Consider the following 13,998-nt stretch of genomic DNA (forward strand, 5'->3'; position numbering starts at 1 on the left):
AAAAAAAAATAAAGCAATCCATATTTTCAACAAGTAGAATAATCACTGTCATCCAAAAGTCGGTCCATTGGGAATTTTTGATCAATTTTGGAAATCCAATCCATCATATCCGATTTCGTACTGGTTTGAATTGTATATGCATTATTGCTGGTATATAGAGCAAAGACATTGGTACGCTATTAAAAAAAATCATTTCGTAAACAGATATACATATATATATATTTCCCAATTCTTTTTATTACCTGTATCAGTTTTTCCAAATCCCGATTGTAATCAACACGTACAGAGGTAACATTGATGATACCTGTTTCATCTTTTTCACTGTCGTCAATGTAAATGGTAATATAAGGTCTACAATAGATAAATAATTTGAGTTACCTGTGGTTATTCTTTTTTTTTTTTTTTTTTTTTTTTTTTTGTTGTCTTACCTTCTCATCACAAACCAACGCTTGATCCAAATATCTTCCAATGCATCTTCTTGGTATACAAGATATCCCTTTTTCGTTATATTTGGTCTATCAAAATGATAATAATCAATATTCATTCATTTCCGTATGATAAAAATATATATTTACTTACGACTGAGATATAAGTTTGACATCTGCTAATAAATTGGTATTTGTTTCCAACCTATCTAATGGTTTTTGTAGTTGTTGATATTGTTGCTGATGTGCAGTCTCTTGATTTCCTGGTATAGGTGGATCTTGACATAATTGTATCTAATTAAAAAAAAAAAATAGGATGAACATTCATACTTTCATTAATATTCAACTTACATCTTGTCTTGATCCAAATTTCATTTTCCATAAATCAATCACTTTTCTTAATAAGGCAAGCTTTTGATCTTCAGTCATTTCTGAGGTAGTTTTGATAAAAGTTGTCGTAGACGATGGAGGTGGTGATGGTGGTAATGATGATAATGGTATAGGTGACGATATCAAATCCATTGATTTTGCTGAATTTGTTGCTACTATGGTAGAGGAAGTAGGATGATGATGATGTGGATGCTGTAATGTCAAAACTTGATTAGTTTTCTGTAAATCTTCTTTCATCTGAATGTTCCGACGGATGATCTTGTAATCATTGATCAACGAGACACCACGTGGTCTCCATGATCCCAAAAAAAGTTCTTCTCCACGAATATACTTGGATGCCGTATTTAGTCGCCAAAGTTGATCCACACGTCTTGTCATAGGAGGTTTCAAAAGTACCAAAAAAACGCCACTGGCTTTCGACATTTGTTTGTGATATTTTCCACTTCCAGCACCAAGCAGTAATTTTTTGAATCTAGATGTCGCGTAACTTGATGATCTGTCTCTTCCAGTGACTCGGACAGCAATATCCATTCCAAATGAAATTGGCTTGGCACATTTGCTAGCTTCGACTTCCCAAGCAAGATGAAGAATAATCCTGGTACGTGATGGTGTCAATTGATTCAAAAATAAACAATCATGTTGTGAGCTATCCCATGCGCCTTGTATAGAGAGTTGACTTGTTCCATCACTGTTGTATGTTACGCCAGAAGGGGTTGGATGTCCCAATAATTTGATCGGTATCGCCTCATAAGATGTCGAATCAATCATTCGTCCTTTTGATGTTAATTGTCGTACTCTGCCGATGGTTGCCTTGGATATTCGTTGCCATTCAAACTGACGCCCAGATGTATGATATAATGTAATATGAATTCGTCGTTGTAATCCTTGTCGTAATGTAAATACACCACGATCTAGCGCATGCTCTGAGATTGTTTCTACTGGTTGATAATCGCCGTTCGGTAAAAGTTCAGATATTTGAATCCATGCTACTACGTCATGTCGTTCTGCCATTAGTAATTCTTCTTCAGGACGTCGTTCTGTCACAGCCAGCGATGATGGTATAGGGGAAGGAGGTTCGTTCGTTCTGTTACTCTCAGCGTTGTCGTTGTTGTTATTGTTGTTGGTTTGATCATGATATCCTGGATGAGTTTTGGCCAATCTGTCCTTTTCCCGTTGATCATCCCATCGTTCGAATTGAGAAAGAGCCTTGGGTTGAGCTAATCCATATACTTCAAAAGCCAACGTTCCGTTTGATAGTACTTCCAATACACTGTTTGTCACCACAAGAGAGATTGTTTGAGAATGATTCAATTGAATAGGATCACCATTTCCAAATCCTTCAGCTGGAGACGTGGTATATATTTTTTCAGAGATGGAATCAGGAGGAATACCACCAAAAGAAGATAATTTGTATTGTACATGCACTTGTGTATATTCAGCTTCAGATAGACCAGATAGATCACAAAGTCGTATTTCAAATAAAAGTTGTTGATCAGTTTGAACCTGTTGCGTTGTTGATATATCATTATTGTTGTTATTGCCATCGTCATCAATATCGTTATTATTATCATTGTTGTTGTTGTTGTTGTTGTTGTTGCTGTTGTTGTTATTGTTGTTGATTTTGTCACCATTATTGATGTCCAAGGTATATTCAGATTCGGTATCGGAAAAAGGTAAAAACCGAGCTTCAGGACCTTTGATAGCCACCGATCTTGCAATAGGAGCAATAAGTACTCGAAGTAAACCCTTGATTTGGCCAGTAGAACGATCCATCACAGGAACCTGACTTTGATAAGATTGTTGTAGAATCAAATTGCGTAAACATACTGTGGCACCACCAATAAATGTATACTTTGGACATGGATTTTCAAAAAATGGATCTTCCCAATTGAAGTGTTTAGAATAGAGTGGACGATCGATAAAGTTATATAAATTTCGCATTTTCTGAAGACGTAGTTTGAGTTTTTCCAATGACCAGGTATAGATGACTTGATTTTTGCGATCAATCACTCGGACACCAACACAAGGTTTTGTTGATGGAATAAAGGATGTATCTTCGTCAGTTTCAAATTGGTGTAAAGCAGAAGTAGGTTCCCAAGAAGACATTGGATTGGAGAATGGACCATCATCGATCACTGTGAATTGATAAACAACATCTTTCCGTAATTCTCGTGATATGATGTTGGCTTCTTTGAGCACCATTGCATTTGTCAATACCATCTCCGCCATAGCTACATTTCGAAGTCGTTTCCAATGGTTTGCTACTTTAGTAACAAGTCGTTGTTGAGCAGGGGTATACGTTGTTGAGTCTGCTGAAGACAAGTTATTATTATTCATTGTTGTTGCTGCCGTCATTGTTTGTTGAGAAAATTGTCGAGACATTCGATTGATCTTGGCTTCAAAGTGTCGTTTTTGATCATCCAGTTCACGTAACATCCGTTCTTTTTCCACTTTGAATTTTTCTTCCAGTTCGCTATGAGCAAAAGTGAGTTCCGTAGAGACACTTTCAGTTCCATCTTCAATCATAGTAGGTGTAGATGAATTTCGTACTGATCCTCTTGATGAGTCATCATCGTCATTGTCGGTTCGGCTTTCTGATCGTGTTCGTCGTGACTTTCGTACCCGTGTAATATCATCATAGATCTTTTCTAGTTCCTCATCCTTGAGACCACCGAAGTTCGATTCTGTTGAGTAATAGTTGAGCACTGCCTCTCGTCGAGCATAGTTCCAGTCCATAATTTCAGATCCCATCATACTTGAGTTTTCGGTTGGAGATTCAGGTCGATCAGCATCATCATCAAGAATCGTAGTATTTGATCCATCTTTGCTCATTCCCTTTTCCACTACGAGTTTTTGCAAATCCCTTTCACGTCGTACTTCTTCCGGATGATTGAATCGAAAAATATGGTAGTCGCCTAGAATAATTCGGTAACCGCTTTTCAATCGTTGTGGAGATTCTAATCGTCGACCATTGACCATTGTAAGAGAGTCATTACCAGGATGAAGAGTGACTGTACCATTGTTGTTTTCAAAGGAGCAATGTTCTTCTTGAATATTGGAGCCACTAAGACGAATATCAGCTTGAACTTGACTTTCACTACGACCCACCAGAGTAACGCCAAGTTTGAGTTGATACATAAGGCATTCGGACATGAGAGGATCTTCATTGAGATTTACGAGATGAGGCATTCGCTTTGGAGCATAGACACCAACGTTGTTCTTATGTACAGCAATCCCTAATTCCGCCAGAGCTTTTTCTCGTTCCACTTGTATTTCTTCCGTCTTCTTCAATTTTTCTTCCCATGTTTCATGCAAGTTGGCCAAAAGCTTTTCAGAACTTTGTAGTTGATCAATGATTTCTTGTTTGGTCATCTTTTTCTTTTTGCCTTGACTATCAGTAATTTCAAATTCTTGATTCGTCTTGGACTGGAGAGGATTGGCAGGAAACCGTGTAGCCAATGGAGAAGTAGGGCCACCAGATTTCTTATATGCACTTGAAGCCGTGAGCTGTTCTACTTCTTCAGGAGCGTAAGTTCGTAATCGATCACGTAGTACTTCCAATTCATCCTTGAGTTCCCGAATCATCTTTGCATTTGGATCTTCGTTAACAACCGCCTTGTTCTTAATCTTCTTTGCTTGATCAGCATATCGTAATGTACTGAGTGTTTCATCGTAATCTGCAGGTGAAATAGCAGCAATCATTGCCGTCTTCGAGTTGCCACCTAATGAGTCTTTCAACAACCAAGTAAGGATCTAATGATATAAATAACAAATTGAATTTAGCTCAAATATTTTATTTTCCAATTTCTTGTTTTAATACTCACTGAATCACGATATGGTACAAAAACTTCTTTTGATTTTCTTCCTTTTTTGCCTTCAGCGAGAGATTGTTCAGCCAGACCAGCAATAACTTTCCCAAGAGTTGTAAGAGACCGATTGATATTTGCACCTTCTTTTAATCGTGTACCTGTTGCACCAGTACTATTTGCGCGTTCACTACCTGCCAAATCTACTAAACTAAGAAAAGAAAAAAAAAATATATAGATCATCAATTCACTCAAGTATAATTTCCAAATGAATAATAATAAAAATAAGTGGATTTACATACCTGATTCTAGCCACTTTTTCAGTTTCCAAATTGGTCAAATCATCAATACGCTTTTGTGTCAGGAATAAAGTAAATACTGCATGTGATCGAGAAGATGTTTCATTCATATTGGTTGCTGCCACTGTTCGAGCCTATTATAAGTATAAAAGAAAACGATAAGAATACTGTATTGGTTTCCAAAATAAAGAAGGATACCTTGTTTCCTTCGTCCATCAAATGATTGATATCATCAAAAGAAGTGACAACTAATCTAGAAAGATCTTCCACATAAGGACCAGTACTTGGATGTTCACGAACTTTGAGATTTCCCTTATTCTTTGGATTGAGTAAATCGCGCACCTTTTCATTGTAGATTTCACTTTTTTTTTTAGAAAAAAATAATAAGTAAAAAATATATATATATTATATAAATGTATTTTTACTTACATATAAGAGACTTCGACACGATGTGTCAATTTTTCATCCTTTGTTTCAGCTATACGATTGATACGATTGAAAAGCTCAGAGCAAGTTCGAGGTATAACCCCTTTGTCTTCACCATAACCCATCTAATGAAAAGCAAAAAAAGAACAAAAAAATATAATCAGTATTTTGATTAAACAGATTGAAAAGATGCAAAAAAAAAAAAGGAAAAAATATATCTTACCATAGAATAACTTTTGCCTAAAGAACAGATCGAATAAAAGAATGAACTACTATTAGATAAAAAAAAACGCGTTATTTTTTTAATTTAATCTCTTACCAGAACCAGTTTGACCATCTAAAAAAAAAGGGAAGGAAAAATGAATAAGAATTGAATTGATTATGATATATATAAATACTTACATGCAAAAATACAACAATTGTAACCATCAAAAGCATGATTCAATAAATCCTCACCAAGGTCATCGTATACAGTTTGTTGATCAGCATAACTTGGATCATTTTTGTCAGCAGACCAATATGACTTGTCAAAAGTAAATGCTTTGATATCTTCGCTTTCTTTTCCAGTTCTCTGATCCGGTGGTTTTGAGATAATCGTTTGGTTTCCATCCATACGAATAAGTCCAGTTGCGCCACGTGCCAGTTCTATTCAAATAAATTTGTTGTTGTTATTATTGTATAATGTTAATTCATTATTAGTCTTGTTCCTGACCTTTTTTTTTTTTTTTATTTTATTTTAATTTTACCTCGTGAGTTCAAGGGACGACACCGAACAACGACTTTAATATTACCACCTCCGCTCATTATCCAGTCGTGTCAGCACTAATAACAATAATAATAATAATAATACGTGTTGATTAGTGTATGTGTTCCATAAATTGAGTTACATTTTGGTTTCTTTTCATAGTTACTTACAAATAGATGAAGACTGAGTATAAAGGATGATGTGTATATTTTATAGAAGGACCCAAGATAAAGAAAGTAAATAACAAAAAGACGTGATGAATTTATTGATTTCTTCAATTGAATGACTTTATAGTATAGCAATCAAAGAAGTAAAAGTAAAAATAGGATTCAAAGAAAAGAAGAAAGAAAGAAAGAAAGAAAGAAATAAAAAAAAAAAAGAAGAAAAGTGTTAAAGAAGAAGGAAAAAAAAAAGTAGAAAAAAAGGGAGGGAGGAGATTGAAATTGTATACAGGGACGAAAAACAAGCAATATAGAATAAAAACTATACAGTTTGACAAAAAAAAAAAATAGTATGAATAATGTAAAAATAAAAAAAAATAAAAAAAAGTTGAAACTGTTTTGACACTAAATACTGAAACGAGAAATTATCCTTTTGTTTTAATATATATATACATACCTATTGGTTTTATATATATATATATTTCAAATAAGTTACACACGCAAACCACTCCATAAAAATGTTCAAAGCCCGTCTTTTCCTTTTTGTCTTTCTTTCTTTTTTACTTTTATTATTATCATGGATACTTCTACTGACATGGATATTGACCCTCCAATTCGTCCTATTAGTCCTGCTATTCAAAGACTTAATAATAAGAAACCTGTACCTACTATTCATTTTACTGAATATACTATGGAAGATGGTACTATTGTCAGTACTAGAGACCGCGTAGTTCAAGGTAAAAGAAAAAAAGGATAAACATATATATATTAACTAATCACCTTTTATTTTATTTTATTTTATTTTTCATCTAAACTTTAGATGTCCCTGCACCTGCTGTGAACATTCCTACTGACGAAGACTTTTGGCATCCTGAACTTCCTGACTTACCAAATACTGATTTTCTTAAAGACCATTTTTATCGTGAAGGCAGACTGACAGAAGAACAAGCTCTCTATATTATTGAAAAAGGCACTGAATTATTATCCAAAGAACCAAACTTACTAGATGTGGATGCTCCTATTACAGGTATTATATATATATATAGAAGAGTATAAATTAAATTATTTATCAAATTTTTTGTTTTTCGTAGTTTGTGGTGATATACATGGTCAATACTATGATTTGATGAAATTATTTGAAGTGGGTGGTGATCCAGCAAATACGCGATATCTCTTTTTAGGTGATTACGTCGATCGAGGATATTTTTCTATTGAGGTAAAAAGAAAAAGAAAAATTAATTATCATCTATGTTTGTTGGTTAACTTTTCAAAGATATTTTATATAGTGCGTCCTTTATTTATGGAGTCTGAAAATGTGGTATCCGAATACATTATTTCTATTACGTGGAAATCATGAATGTAGACACTTGACTGATTACTTTACTTTTAAGATTGAATGTAAATCAACTTCTTTCTAATCCAATTTAAATCATTATCATCACCATACTTATCTTTTCCTCTATTATTCTTAGGTCGTCATAAATATACGGAAAAAGTCTATAATGCATGTATGGAATCTTTTTGCTCGCTCCCTCTTGGTGCTATAATGAATAGACAATTTCTATGTATCCATGGTGGTTTATCTCCTCGATTACAGACTTTGGACGATTTTAATCAAGTATATACAAATATAAGATATAAAAAAAAAGAAGAACTTGTCTTAATTTTTTTTTTATTGTTATTGCTAGATTGATCGATTCCATGAACCTCCCACTCAAGGATTAATGTGCGATTTACTATGGGCTGATCCACATGAAGATTTTGGAGAAGAAACAACAAATGAAATGTTTACACACAATCATGTGAGAGGCTGTTCTTACTTTTTCAGGTAAGAAAAGAACTTTAGAAGCATGAACTAAGCTTACCTATTTATTTATTTATTAAAATAGTTATTCTGCCTCATGTGCTTTTTTGGAAAGAAACGGCCTCTTATCCATCATTAGAGGACATGAAGCTCAAGATGCTGGGTAAGAAAAATAAAAACAGGCAAGAGTCCTCGATAGTCATGATTCATTTTTTTTTTTTTTTTTTTGGGTAGTTATCGTATGTACAAACGAAGTCGGTCGACATCCTTTCCAGCAGTCATGACCATATTTTCGGCACCCAACTATCTTGATATTTACAATAACAAGGCTGCTGTTTTGAAATACGAAAATAATGTAATGAATATTCGACAATTCAATGCTACTCCACACCCTTACTGGTTACCCAATTTTATGGATGTTTTTAGTTGGAGTTTACCTTTTGTTGGCGAAAAAAGTAAAAAAAAGAAAAAAAGAAAAAAAAGAAAAAAAATGGAATGAGGGTTTTTTGGAGAGGACTTATTTTTTTTTTTTTGTACAAATAGTTACGGATATGCTTATTGCAATCCTCAATATTTGTAGTGAAAAGGAATTGGCAGATGGAGAACATCGATTATCATTACAACAACAACCTATAAATACCGCGAATCTTAGCAATGACGATATAGATCAAAGACGAACAGTGATTCGGAGTAAGATTTTGGCCGTTGGTAAGATGTCTAGAGTATTCTCTGTTTTGCGTGAAAACTCTGAACGTGTGATGGAACTCAAGTCGTTATCGCCTACTGGAAAACTACCTTTGGGAACTCTTGCTTTGGGTGTGGAAGGAATCAAATCAGGTAAAATTGGCATATATATATTTTTTTTAAAGAATGACACTTATTTCTAATGATAATATTTTTTTTTTTAGCCATTACCAGTTTTGAAGATGCCAAAAAATCCGATATTGAAAATGAAAGATTACCACCTACTCGTGAAATGAAGGATGCAAAACTCAAGGAAGAAACTGACAACAAAATCAGAGATGCTGTGGAAGAAGAGGATCAACACATGAATGAAGTAGCCGACGCTATTATGGTGGATGCTGATTAGTTTATGAATGTTGATTAGTATTATTTTGTTTATTTTATCTTCGTTGTGACATTATTTTTTTTTTTTTTTTTTTTTTTTTTTACATATAAAAATAAAATGTTTATATCTTTTTTTTTAATAATTATCATACTTATGATATTGGTAGAAACTTAAGAAACAATGTCAATGTAGGACAAACAAAGCAGTTGACATCTATTTGACACATCAGCTTCCAAAAAAGGGAAGCCTTGAATGTCAATACAAATTTGTTGCCTTCTTTTTTTTTAAAAAAAAAAATGGTGTGTTTTATTTCAATCGAGAACATTGAAAGACAACTGAGGTGCGGAAGCAAGCAAAACATTAACTAAAGAGAGAAAAAAATGAATTGGCAGAATTGATCATTGTGACAATTGAACGGCAACGTTTTCAACATTGTACAGATGAAGATCGCGACGAAAAACGGCAACGATATGAATCAATTGACCATTGAATGAAGCAAGTTGCGAAGGTAATTCAACATCTAGTCTTCCTACTAAAGCCGAACCATCTGTTCATAAAAGAGAAAGTAAGATAAGGAGGGTAGCTAGAGATCAACATTTCACTTACGTCCCAACGAAATGGACCGATCTTCATCCACAAATACATTCACAGTATCCGCATCAGTGTACAAGGAATGATCCCAAGATACAGTATGCTTTTGTCCTATTTTCCATTGTTCATGATCTTGCGGTAAGATCAACGCGCCTGCATAAAAAAAAAAGTATATTAGATCAGATTGAAACCTTAAAAAAAGACCAATCATAATTTATATGATACCAGCTACAAAGGACAACCAAAGAGAACAAAGAATGATGAACACGTTTTTCATTTGAATAATTTGTTTTATTGAGGTAATATAATATAATTTATAGAAAAGAGATGTGATAAAAAGTAAGAAGAGTATATTCGAGGAGTGAAGAAAAAAAAGAAAAAAAGAAAAAAAGGTATAGACAAATAAACAAACAATGATCAAAATTGATACAAATAATATCATTATTCTGATATAACAAAAAAAAAAAAGTTGGAGCGAGGTTAATATTCCCAAATACTACAATTCATCACGGACACGTTGTTGGTCTTCTGATTGATCTTCCGCTTGTTGATTTTCTTGTTCCATTGATTGCCCTTCTTCTTCCTTTTGTTGATCTTCTTGTTCTACTTGTTGTTGTTCCGTAGTATCAGTAACCTTCAAATCTCCAGAGTATGGCCAAGCTTGGACACGACCAGAGCTAATTTGATTCAACCAACGAGTAATGCTCTTATTTTCCCATGCTCCAATGTAAGGACGATAAAGTTGTTTACTTGCATGGAGGATGAAGAGGCCAGGATAATCTTGTACCAAATCAAGTTGTTGTATGATATCTGATGCTTTATCACTGGTCATCCAACCGAATCTGAACAATGTATTGGTGTTTTGTTCATTGATGTCATTCAATACTGTAATACCTTCATCCTTTTCTTCCGGTGATACAATGGTGATGGCACAAATGATGTTTCCGGATGCCAAACAGTGTTCCTTTAAAGCTTCATTTGTTCCTAATTCCACGACTAAAATTATGGGGAAGATACCATACAAACAAACAAAAAAAAAAAAAAAAAAAAAAAAGGAGAGTGATTAGGAAAAAAATGATTGAGGTGAGAAAACTATAATGATATATACCTTTTGGTTTGACAATGGGTTCAGCAGCAGTAAGAGGAGAAGTCGTAGATTTTTTGGATGATTTTGTCCTGTCTTTTTGATTAACGGATTCCGAAGTATAAGTTGACAAGTAATCATAAAGTGGTTGATATTTAAGTTTGCCAGAATAAACCAATGCATCTTGTCCAGGAGGTATCACAAGTAAAGTAGGGAATGTATCAATACCAAATTGGTCCAACACTAGTTTTTCATTTTTCTTAACTTCACCCATTAACAATCGTCCATTACCAAAATCTACTGAAAGTGCTTTGTATAGAGGTGTTGTCGTAGGTTTGTCAGTGAAAAGAATCACTTTGGTTAATGTTGTGTTCTAATATATATATATATGTATGTATAAAGAAATCATCAATATCAGAATGTTATTCTAAAATATATCATCTATAGAATCACTTACATCAGTTGCCAAAAAGTCGTCCAATGAGATACTTGCTTTTGATTTGACCTTGTTAGGATCACCTTTAATAAGTCGAACTTGAGAAGGTTGAAGTGATAAAAGATGATCCACAATAGGTTTGGCTTCACGGGGTCCTTGGTAGTCTATGATCATCAATGAAATAAAATATAAATAACATACTCATAGTCATCATTTAATATCATGAATATTAATAACTTACCAGAGGGACTCTTTGTACGAACACCTTTCTTGTTTACACTTGGACGGAAGATTTTGATGGTGGGGAAACCTTGAATACCATATTGTCCACAAATTGGTTTATTTGCATCTTGATCACAATCAATAGCTGCTACATCTACTAATCCTTTTAAATTGTTTGCTGCCTTTTTCCATTCGGGAGCAAGCCTATAAACAATAATAATAATAATAATAATAAATATCAATTCTGAAAAAAGAAGGGGATGACTTACTTTTGACAGTGACCACACCAAGGCGCGTAAAATTCAACAGCCACCAGTTTCTACAACAACAACAAAAAAGAAAAGAGAGAAAGAAAGAAAAAGAAAAAAAAAGTTAGTCATAGCAGTTTCTTGAGTAGGATATAACTTTACATCGTTGTCCAGGACTTGTTGTTTAAAATTGTCTGTCGTTAATTCCACAACAGCATCACGACTACTATACATGGCTGCTGCAAGTGCTACATTCACACATAATAAAAGACTAGATTTCAGTAACATTGGAATACCAATATCTCAATAAGAAAGGATATAATCTATAAAGGAAAAAGAAAGAGGGAAGATAGAGAAAATAAAATAAAATAAAATAAAAATAAATAAAATAACAGGACGAAATTTTGAAAATGTGGTTTCAGTTTATTGGCGGAAATTGGGGTTCAACAAAGATCAAAAAAAAAAAAAAAGGACACTACAGTAAAAAGGGGGAATCCAATCAAACCTGACCAAAATGAGTCTTCCGTTTTTCAGCACGTACTTTTCTTCGTCGTTGTAATTCCATAATATGAGGTTCACAGTAAATCCGATGCTCGAACATATAATAAGTATCAGTCAAAGCACAATCACATACGTTGCAAGTGAAACAAGGTGGATGAAATCGCCAACCTTCTGATGTTTGTGCACAGGGTCCTTCAATCGGTTCATCACATGATCGACATAATGAATTATTCAATTGATGATAATGGCGTCGACAATATGGAGAATTATCATATACGTAAAAAGTACTATCTGGAAAAGATTGATGACATGTCTAATAATAATAAATATAGTATCAGATTTATTAATAAAATAAATAATAAAAAATATATTACCTGACAACCAAAACAAGACACATGCCATTTTCCCTGAAGTTCTTTGGAAGAAACCGCTTCTTTTTCTACAGGTTTTCCACAACCACGGCATTTTGGTAAAGTCATCTTTCGGTAGTCACGTCGACAATAAACTCTACCTTGATGTTCTCGATAACTTGATTTTTCATCCAAAGGTTCTTGACATTGATAACATTGAATATGACCAGGATGATAGTATTTTCCTAATGCTTTGAGTGGAGTTTGATGACTTTCTATTGCTTGATCACTATAAGATAAATTGTTAGTAATCTGATGTTTTTTTTTTATTAAAAAAAAACTTACCAAGAAGCACAATGAATTTTTTTCTTGACTAAGGCAAAATCACGTTGACAATATAAATTGTTTTGATGTTCGTGTGCACGTCGTAAATCCAATGGTATTCTGCAAACAGTACAAGTAAAACAGCGTTCATGATAAAGCTGTAAACCAATATGTTCGAATTAAGAATAATTATAAAAAGGAGCAAGGAGACAAAACATTCTTTTTTTTTTTGGTTCCTACCTTGCTTTCATACATAAGGGGATCATCATGTCTATTAAAAGTTTCATAACATGAAGCACAACCATTAGCTGGTGGAGCAGGTCTAGGATCTGTACATTGATCAATAGCTTCATTCATACTATCCATAAGATCGGCCATTAAAGAGTCAAGTGATCCACTTGCACCTAATCATAATTATGAAACGTGATTAGGGTCAACCCTTTTTTTTTTTTTCTCCACATGCGTAACATTGATTTTTACCATTTTTGTATGTATTTCCAAATCCACTGGTTGCGTTCTTCGGTGATGGTCTACAATATATTATAAAAAAAGATTTGGTTGATTAGCATTTATAGAATCCAAATTTGATTCATGTTTACCTTTTATCATATTCAGAATGATTATAGTTGTTTTTTGTAGGAGAGCCATAACGATCTGATCTTGACGATGATGTATTTTTTGTAGGAGATGGTGGGTATCTATCTAGAACAGGATCACTATATTGATTTCGAAGTGAAGATGTAGAGGAAGGTGAATCTATATTATAATAACTATTATTGGTGTTATAAGGTGAGGAAGTTGGAGTTGGATTAGAGCGTTCTATATAATAATAAAGAATAAAAATAAGAATATATTCAACTTTTTTTTTTTATAACGTATACCCTTTTTTTGTTGTGGAAGAATAGGTAAAGCCGGTATAGGAGGCATATTGGAACAGATATGTGTTCCTAGATTGCGTAAACTGACATTGGCACCACAGTCAGAACACTTTACAAATGGAATAATTTGTGAGATACGTTCAGTTGCCATGGTGAAATGTGAAAATAGCGGGAAAGGAAAGAAAAAGAGTGAGAGAAAAAAAGAAAGCAAGAGCTTATTTTCTAATTTTTGATGTCCA

At 33.6% G+C, this 13,998-nt stretch overlaps 5 protein-coding genes across 5 annotated transcripts; 1 reads left to right on the forward strand and 4 right to left on the reverse strand.

The window, feature by feature from the left end:
• Window positions 1-8: 8 nt before the first annotated feature.
• On the reverse strand, window positions 9-6,469 carry BX664DRAFT_197879 (uncharacterized protein). Its single transcript, XM_051540101.1, has 14 exons — window positions 6,262-6,469; window positions 6,093-6,168; window positions 5,749-5,991; window positions 5,666-5,683; window positions 5,570-5,586; window positions 5,350-5,471; window positions 5,119-5,281; window positions 4,924-5,054; window positions 4,640-4,832; window positions 777-4,568; window positions 580-719; window positions 429-515; window positions 243-351; window positions 9-176 (listed from the first exon to the last, which is right to left on the reverse strand). Exons 2-14 carry the CDS (start codon window positions 6,148-6,150, stop codon window positions 27-29), a joined length of 5,223 nt encoding a protein of 1,740 aa, XP_051397195.1. The 5' UTR covers window positions 6,151-6,168; window positions 6,262-6,469; the 3' UTR covers window positions 9-26.
• A 361-nt stretch (window positions 6,470-6,830) lies between these two features.
• BX664DRAFT_340926 (serine/threonine-protein phosphatase 2B catalytic subunit A1) lies at window positions 6,831-9,196 on the forward strand. The gene is made up of 10 exons (XM_051546908.1): window positions 6,831-6,989; window positions 7,073-7,279; window positions 7,344-7,468; window positions 7,539-7,650; window positions 7,725-7,870; window positions 7,941-8,080; window positions 8,142-8,219; window positions 8,291-8,511; window positions 8,600-8,893; window positions 8,965-9,196. Exons 1-10 carry the CDS (start codon window positions 6,848-6,850, stop codon window positions 9,144-9,146), a joined length of 1,647 nt encoding a protein of 548 aa, XP_051397196.1. The 5' UTR covers window positions 6,831-6,847; the 3' UTR covers window positions 9,147-9,196.
• Window positions 9,197-9,428: 232 nt separating this feature from the next.
• On the reverse strand, window positions 9,429-10,165 carry BX664DRAFT_340928 (uncharacterized protein). The gene is made up of 3 exons (XM_051546909.1): window positions 9,942-10,165; window positions 9,732-9,869; window positions 9,429-9,672 (listed from the first exon to the last, which is right to left on the reverse strand). Exons 1-3 carry the CDS (start codon window positions 10,156-10,158, stop codon window positions 9,524-9,526), a joined length of 504 nt encoding a protein of 167 aa, XP_051397197.1. The 5' UTR covers window positions 10,159-10,165; the 3' UTR covers window positions 9,429-9,523.
• On the reverse strand, window positions 10,019-12,095 carry BX664DRAFT_340929 (uncharacterized protein). Its single transcript, XM_051546910.1, has 6 exons — window positions 11,869-12,095; window positions 11,728-11,777; window positions 11,478-11,662; window positions 11,258-11,400; window positions 10,825-11,173; window positions 10,019-10,712 (listed from the first exon to the last, which is right to left on the reverse strand). The coding sequence occupies exons 1-6, from the start codon at window positions 11,992-11,994 to the stop codon at window positions 10,213-10,215; spliced, it is 1,353 nt and encodes a 450-aa protein (XP_051397198.1). The 5' UTR covers window positions 11,995-12,095; the 3' UTR covers window positions 10,019-10,212.
• A 22-nt stretch (window positions 12,096-12,117) lies between these two features.
• On the reverse strand, window positions 12,118-13,931 carry BX664DRAFT_302506 (uncharacterized protein). Its single transcript, XM_051542436.1, has 7 exons — window positions 13,763-13,931; window positions 13,481-13,700; window positions 13,362-13,411; window positions 13,122-13,285; window positions 12,903-13,039; window positions 12,582-12,846; window positions 12,118-12,520 (listed from the first exon to the last, which is right to left on the reverse strand). The coding sequence occupies exons 1-7, from the start codon at window positions 13,908-13,910 to the stop codon at window positions 12,206-12,208; spliced, it is 1,299 nt and encodes a 432-aa protein (XP_051397199.1). The 5' UTR covers window positions 13,911-13,931; the 3' UTR covers window positions 12,118-12,205.
• Window positions 13,932-13,998: the final 67 nt, after the last annotated feature.

This window comes from Halteromyces radiatus, assembly GCF_025201355.1.
Source record: "Halteromyces radiatus strain CBS 162.75 chromosome Unknown BX664scaffold_8, whole genome shotgun sequence".
Taxonomy (NCBI): Eukaryota; Fungi; Mucoromycota; class Mucoromycetes; order Mucorales; family Cunninghamellaceae; genus Halteromyces; species Halteromyces radiatus.

Coding starts and splice junctions, on each gene's coding strand:
- BX664DRAFT_197879 (XM_051540101.1), bottom strand. CDS start 6,150: ATGAGCGGAGGTGGTAATATTAAAGTCGTTGTTCGGTGTCGTCCCTTG. Junction 5,055..5,118: donor TGATGGACGAAGGAAACAAG/GTATCCTTCTTT, acceptor TACTTATAATAG/GCTCGAACAGTGGCAGCAAC. Junction 720..776: donor AATTTGGATCAAGACAAGAT/GTAAGTTGAATA, acceptor TTTTTTAATTAG/ATACAATTATGTCAAGATCC.
- BX664DRAFT_340926 (XM_051546908.1), top strand. CDS start 6,848: ATGGATATTGACCCTCCAATTCGTCCTATTAGTCCTGCTATTCAAAGA. Junction 7,469..7,538: donor GAGGATATTTTTCTATTGAG/GTAAAAAGAAAA, acceptor TATTTTATATAG/TGCGTCCTTTATTTATGGAG. Junction 8,081..8,141: donor GGCTGTTCTTACTTTTTCAG/GTAAGAAAAGAA, acceptor TTATTAAAATAG/TTATTCTGCCTCATGTGCTT.
- BX664DRAFT_340928 (XM_051546909.1), bottom strand. CDS start 10,158: ATGATATTATTTGTATCAATTTTGATCATTGTTTGTTTATTTGTCTAT. Junction 9,870..9,941: donor TTGGTTGTCCTTTGTAGCTG/GTATCATATAAA, acceptor TTTTTTATGCAG/GCGCGTTGATCTTACCGCAA. Junction 9,673..9,731: donor TCGGTCCATTTCGTTGGGAC/GTAAGTGAAATG, acceptor TTTTATGAACAG/ATGGTTCGGCTTTAGTAGGA.
- BX664DRAFT_340929 (XM_051546910.1), bottom strand. CDS start 11,994: ATGTTACTGAAATCTAGTCTTTTATTATGTGTGAATGTAGCACTTGCA. Junction 11,663..11,727: donor TGGTGTGGTCACTGTCAAAA/GTAAGTCATCCC, acceptor TATTGTTTATAG/GCTTGCTCCCGAATGGAAAA. Junction 10,713..10,824: donor ACCCATTGTCAAACCAAAAG/GTATATATCATT, acceptor CCATAATTTTAG/TCGTGGAATTAGGAACAAAT.
- BX664DRAFT_302506 (XM_051542436.1), bottom strand. CDS start 13,910: ATGGCAACTGAACGTATCTCACAAATTATTCCATTTGTAAAGTGTTCT. Junction 13,040..13,121: donor CCCTTATGTATGAAAGCAAG/GTAGGAACCAAA, acceptor ATTGGTTTACAG/CTTTATCATGAACGCTGTTT. Junction 12,847..12,902: donor AAAATTCATTGTGCTTCTTG/GTAAGTTTTTTT, acceptor TTTATCTTATAG/TGATCAAGCAATAGAAAGTC.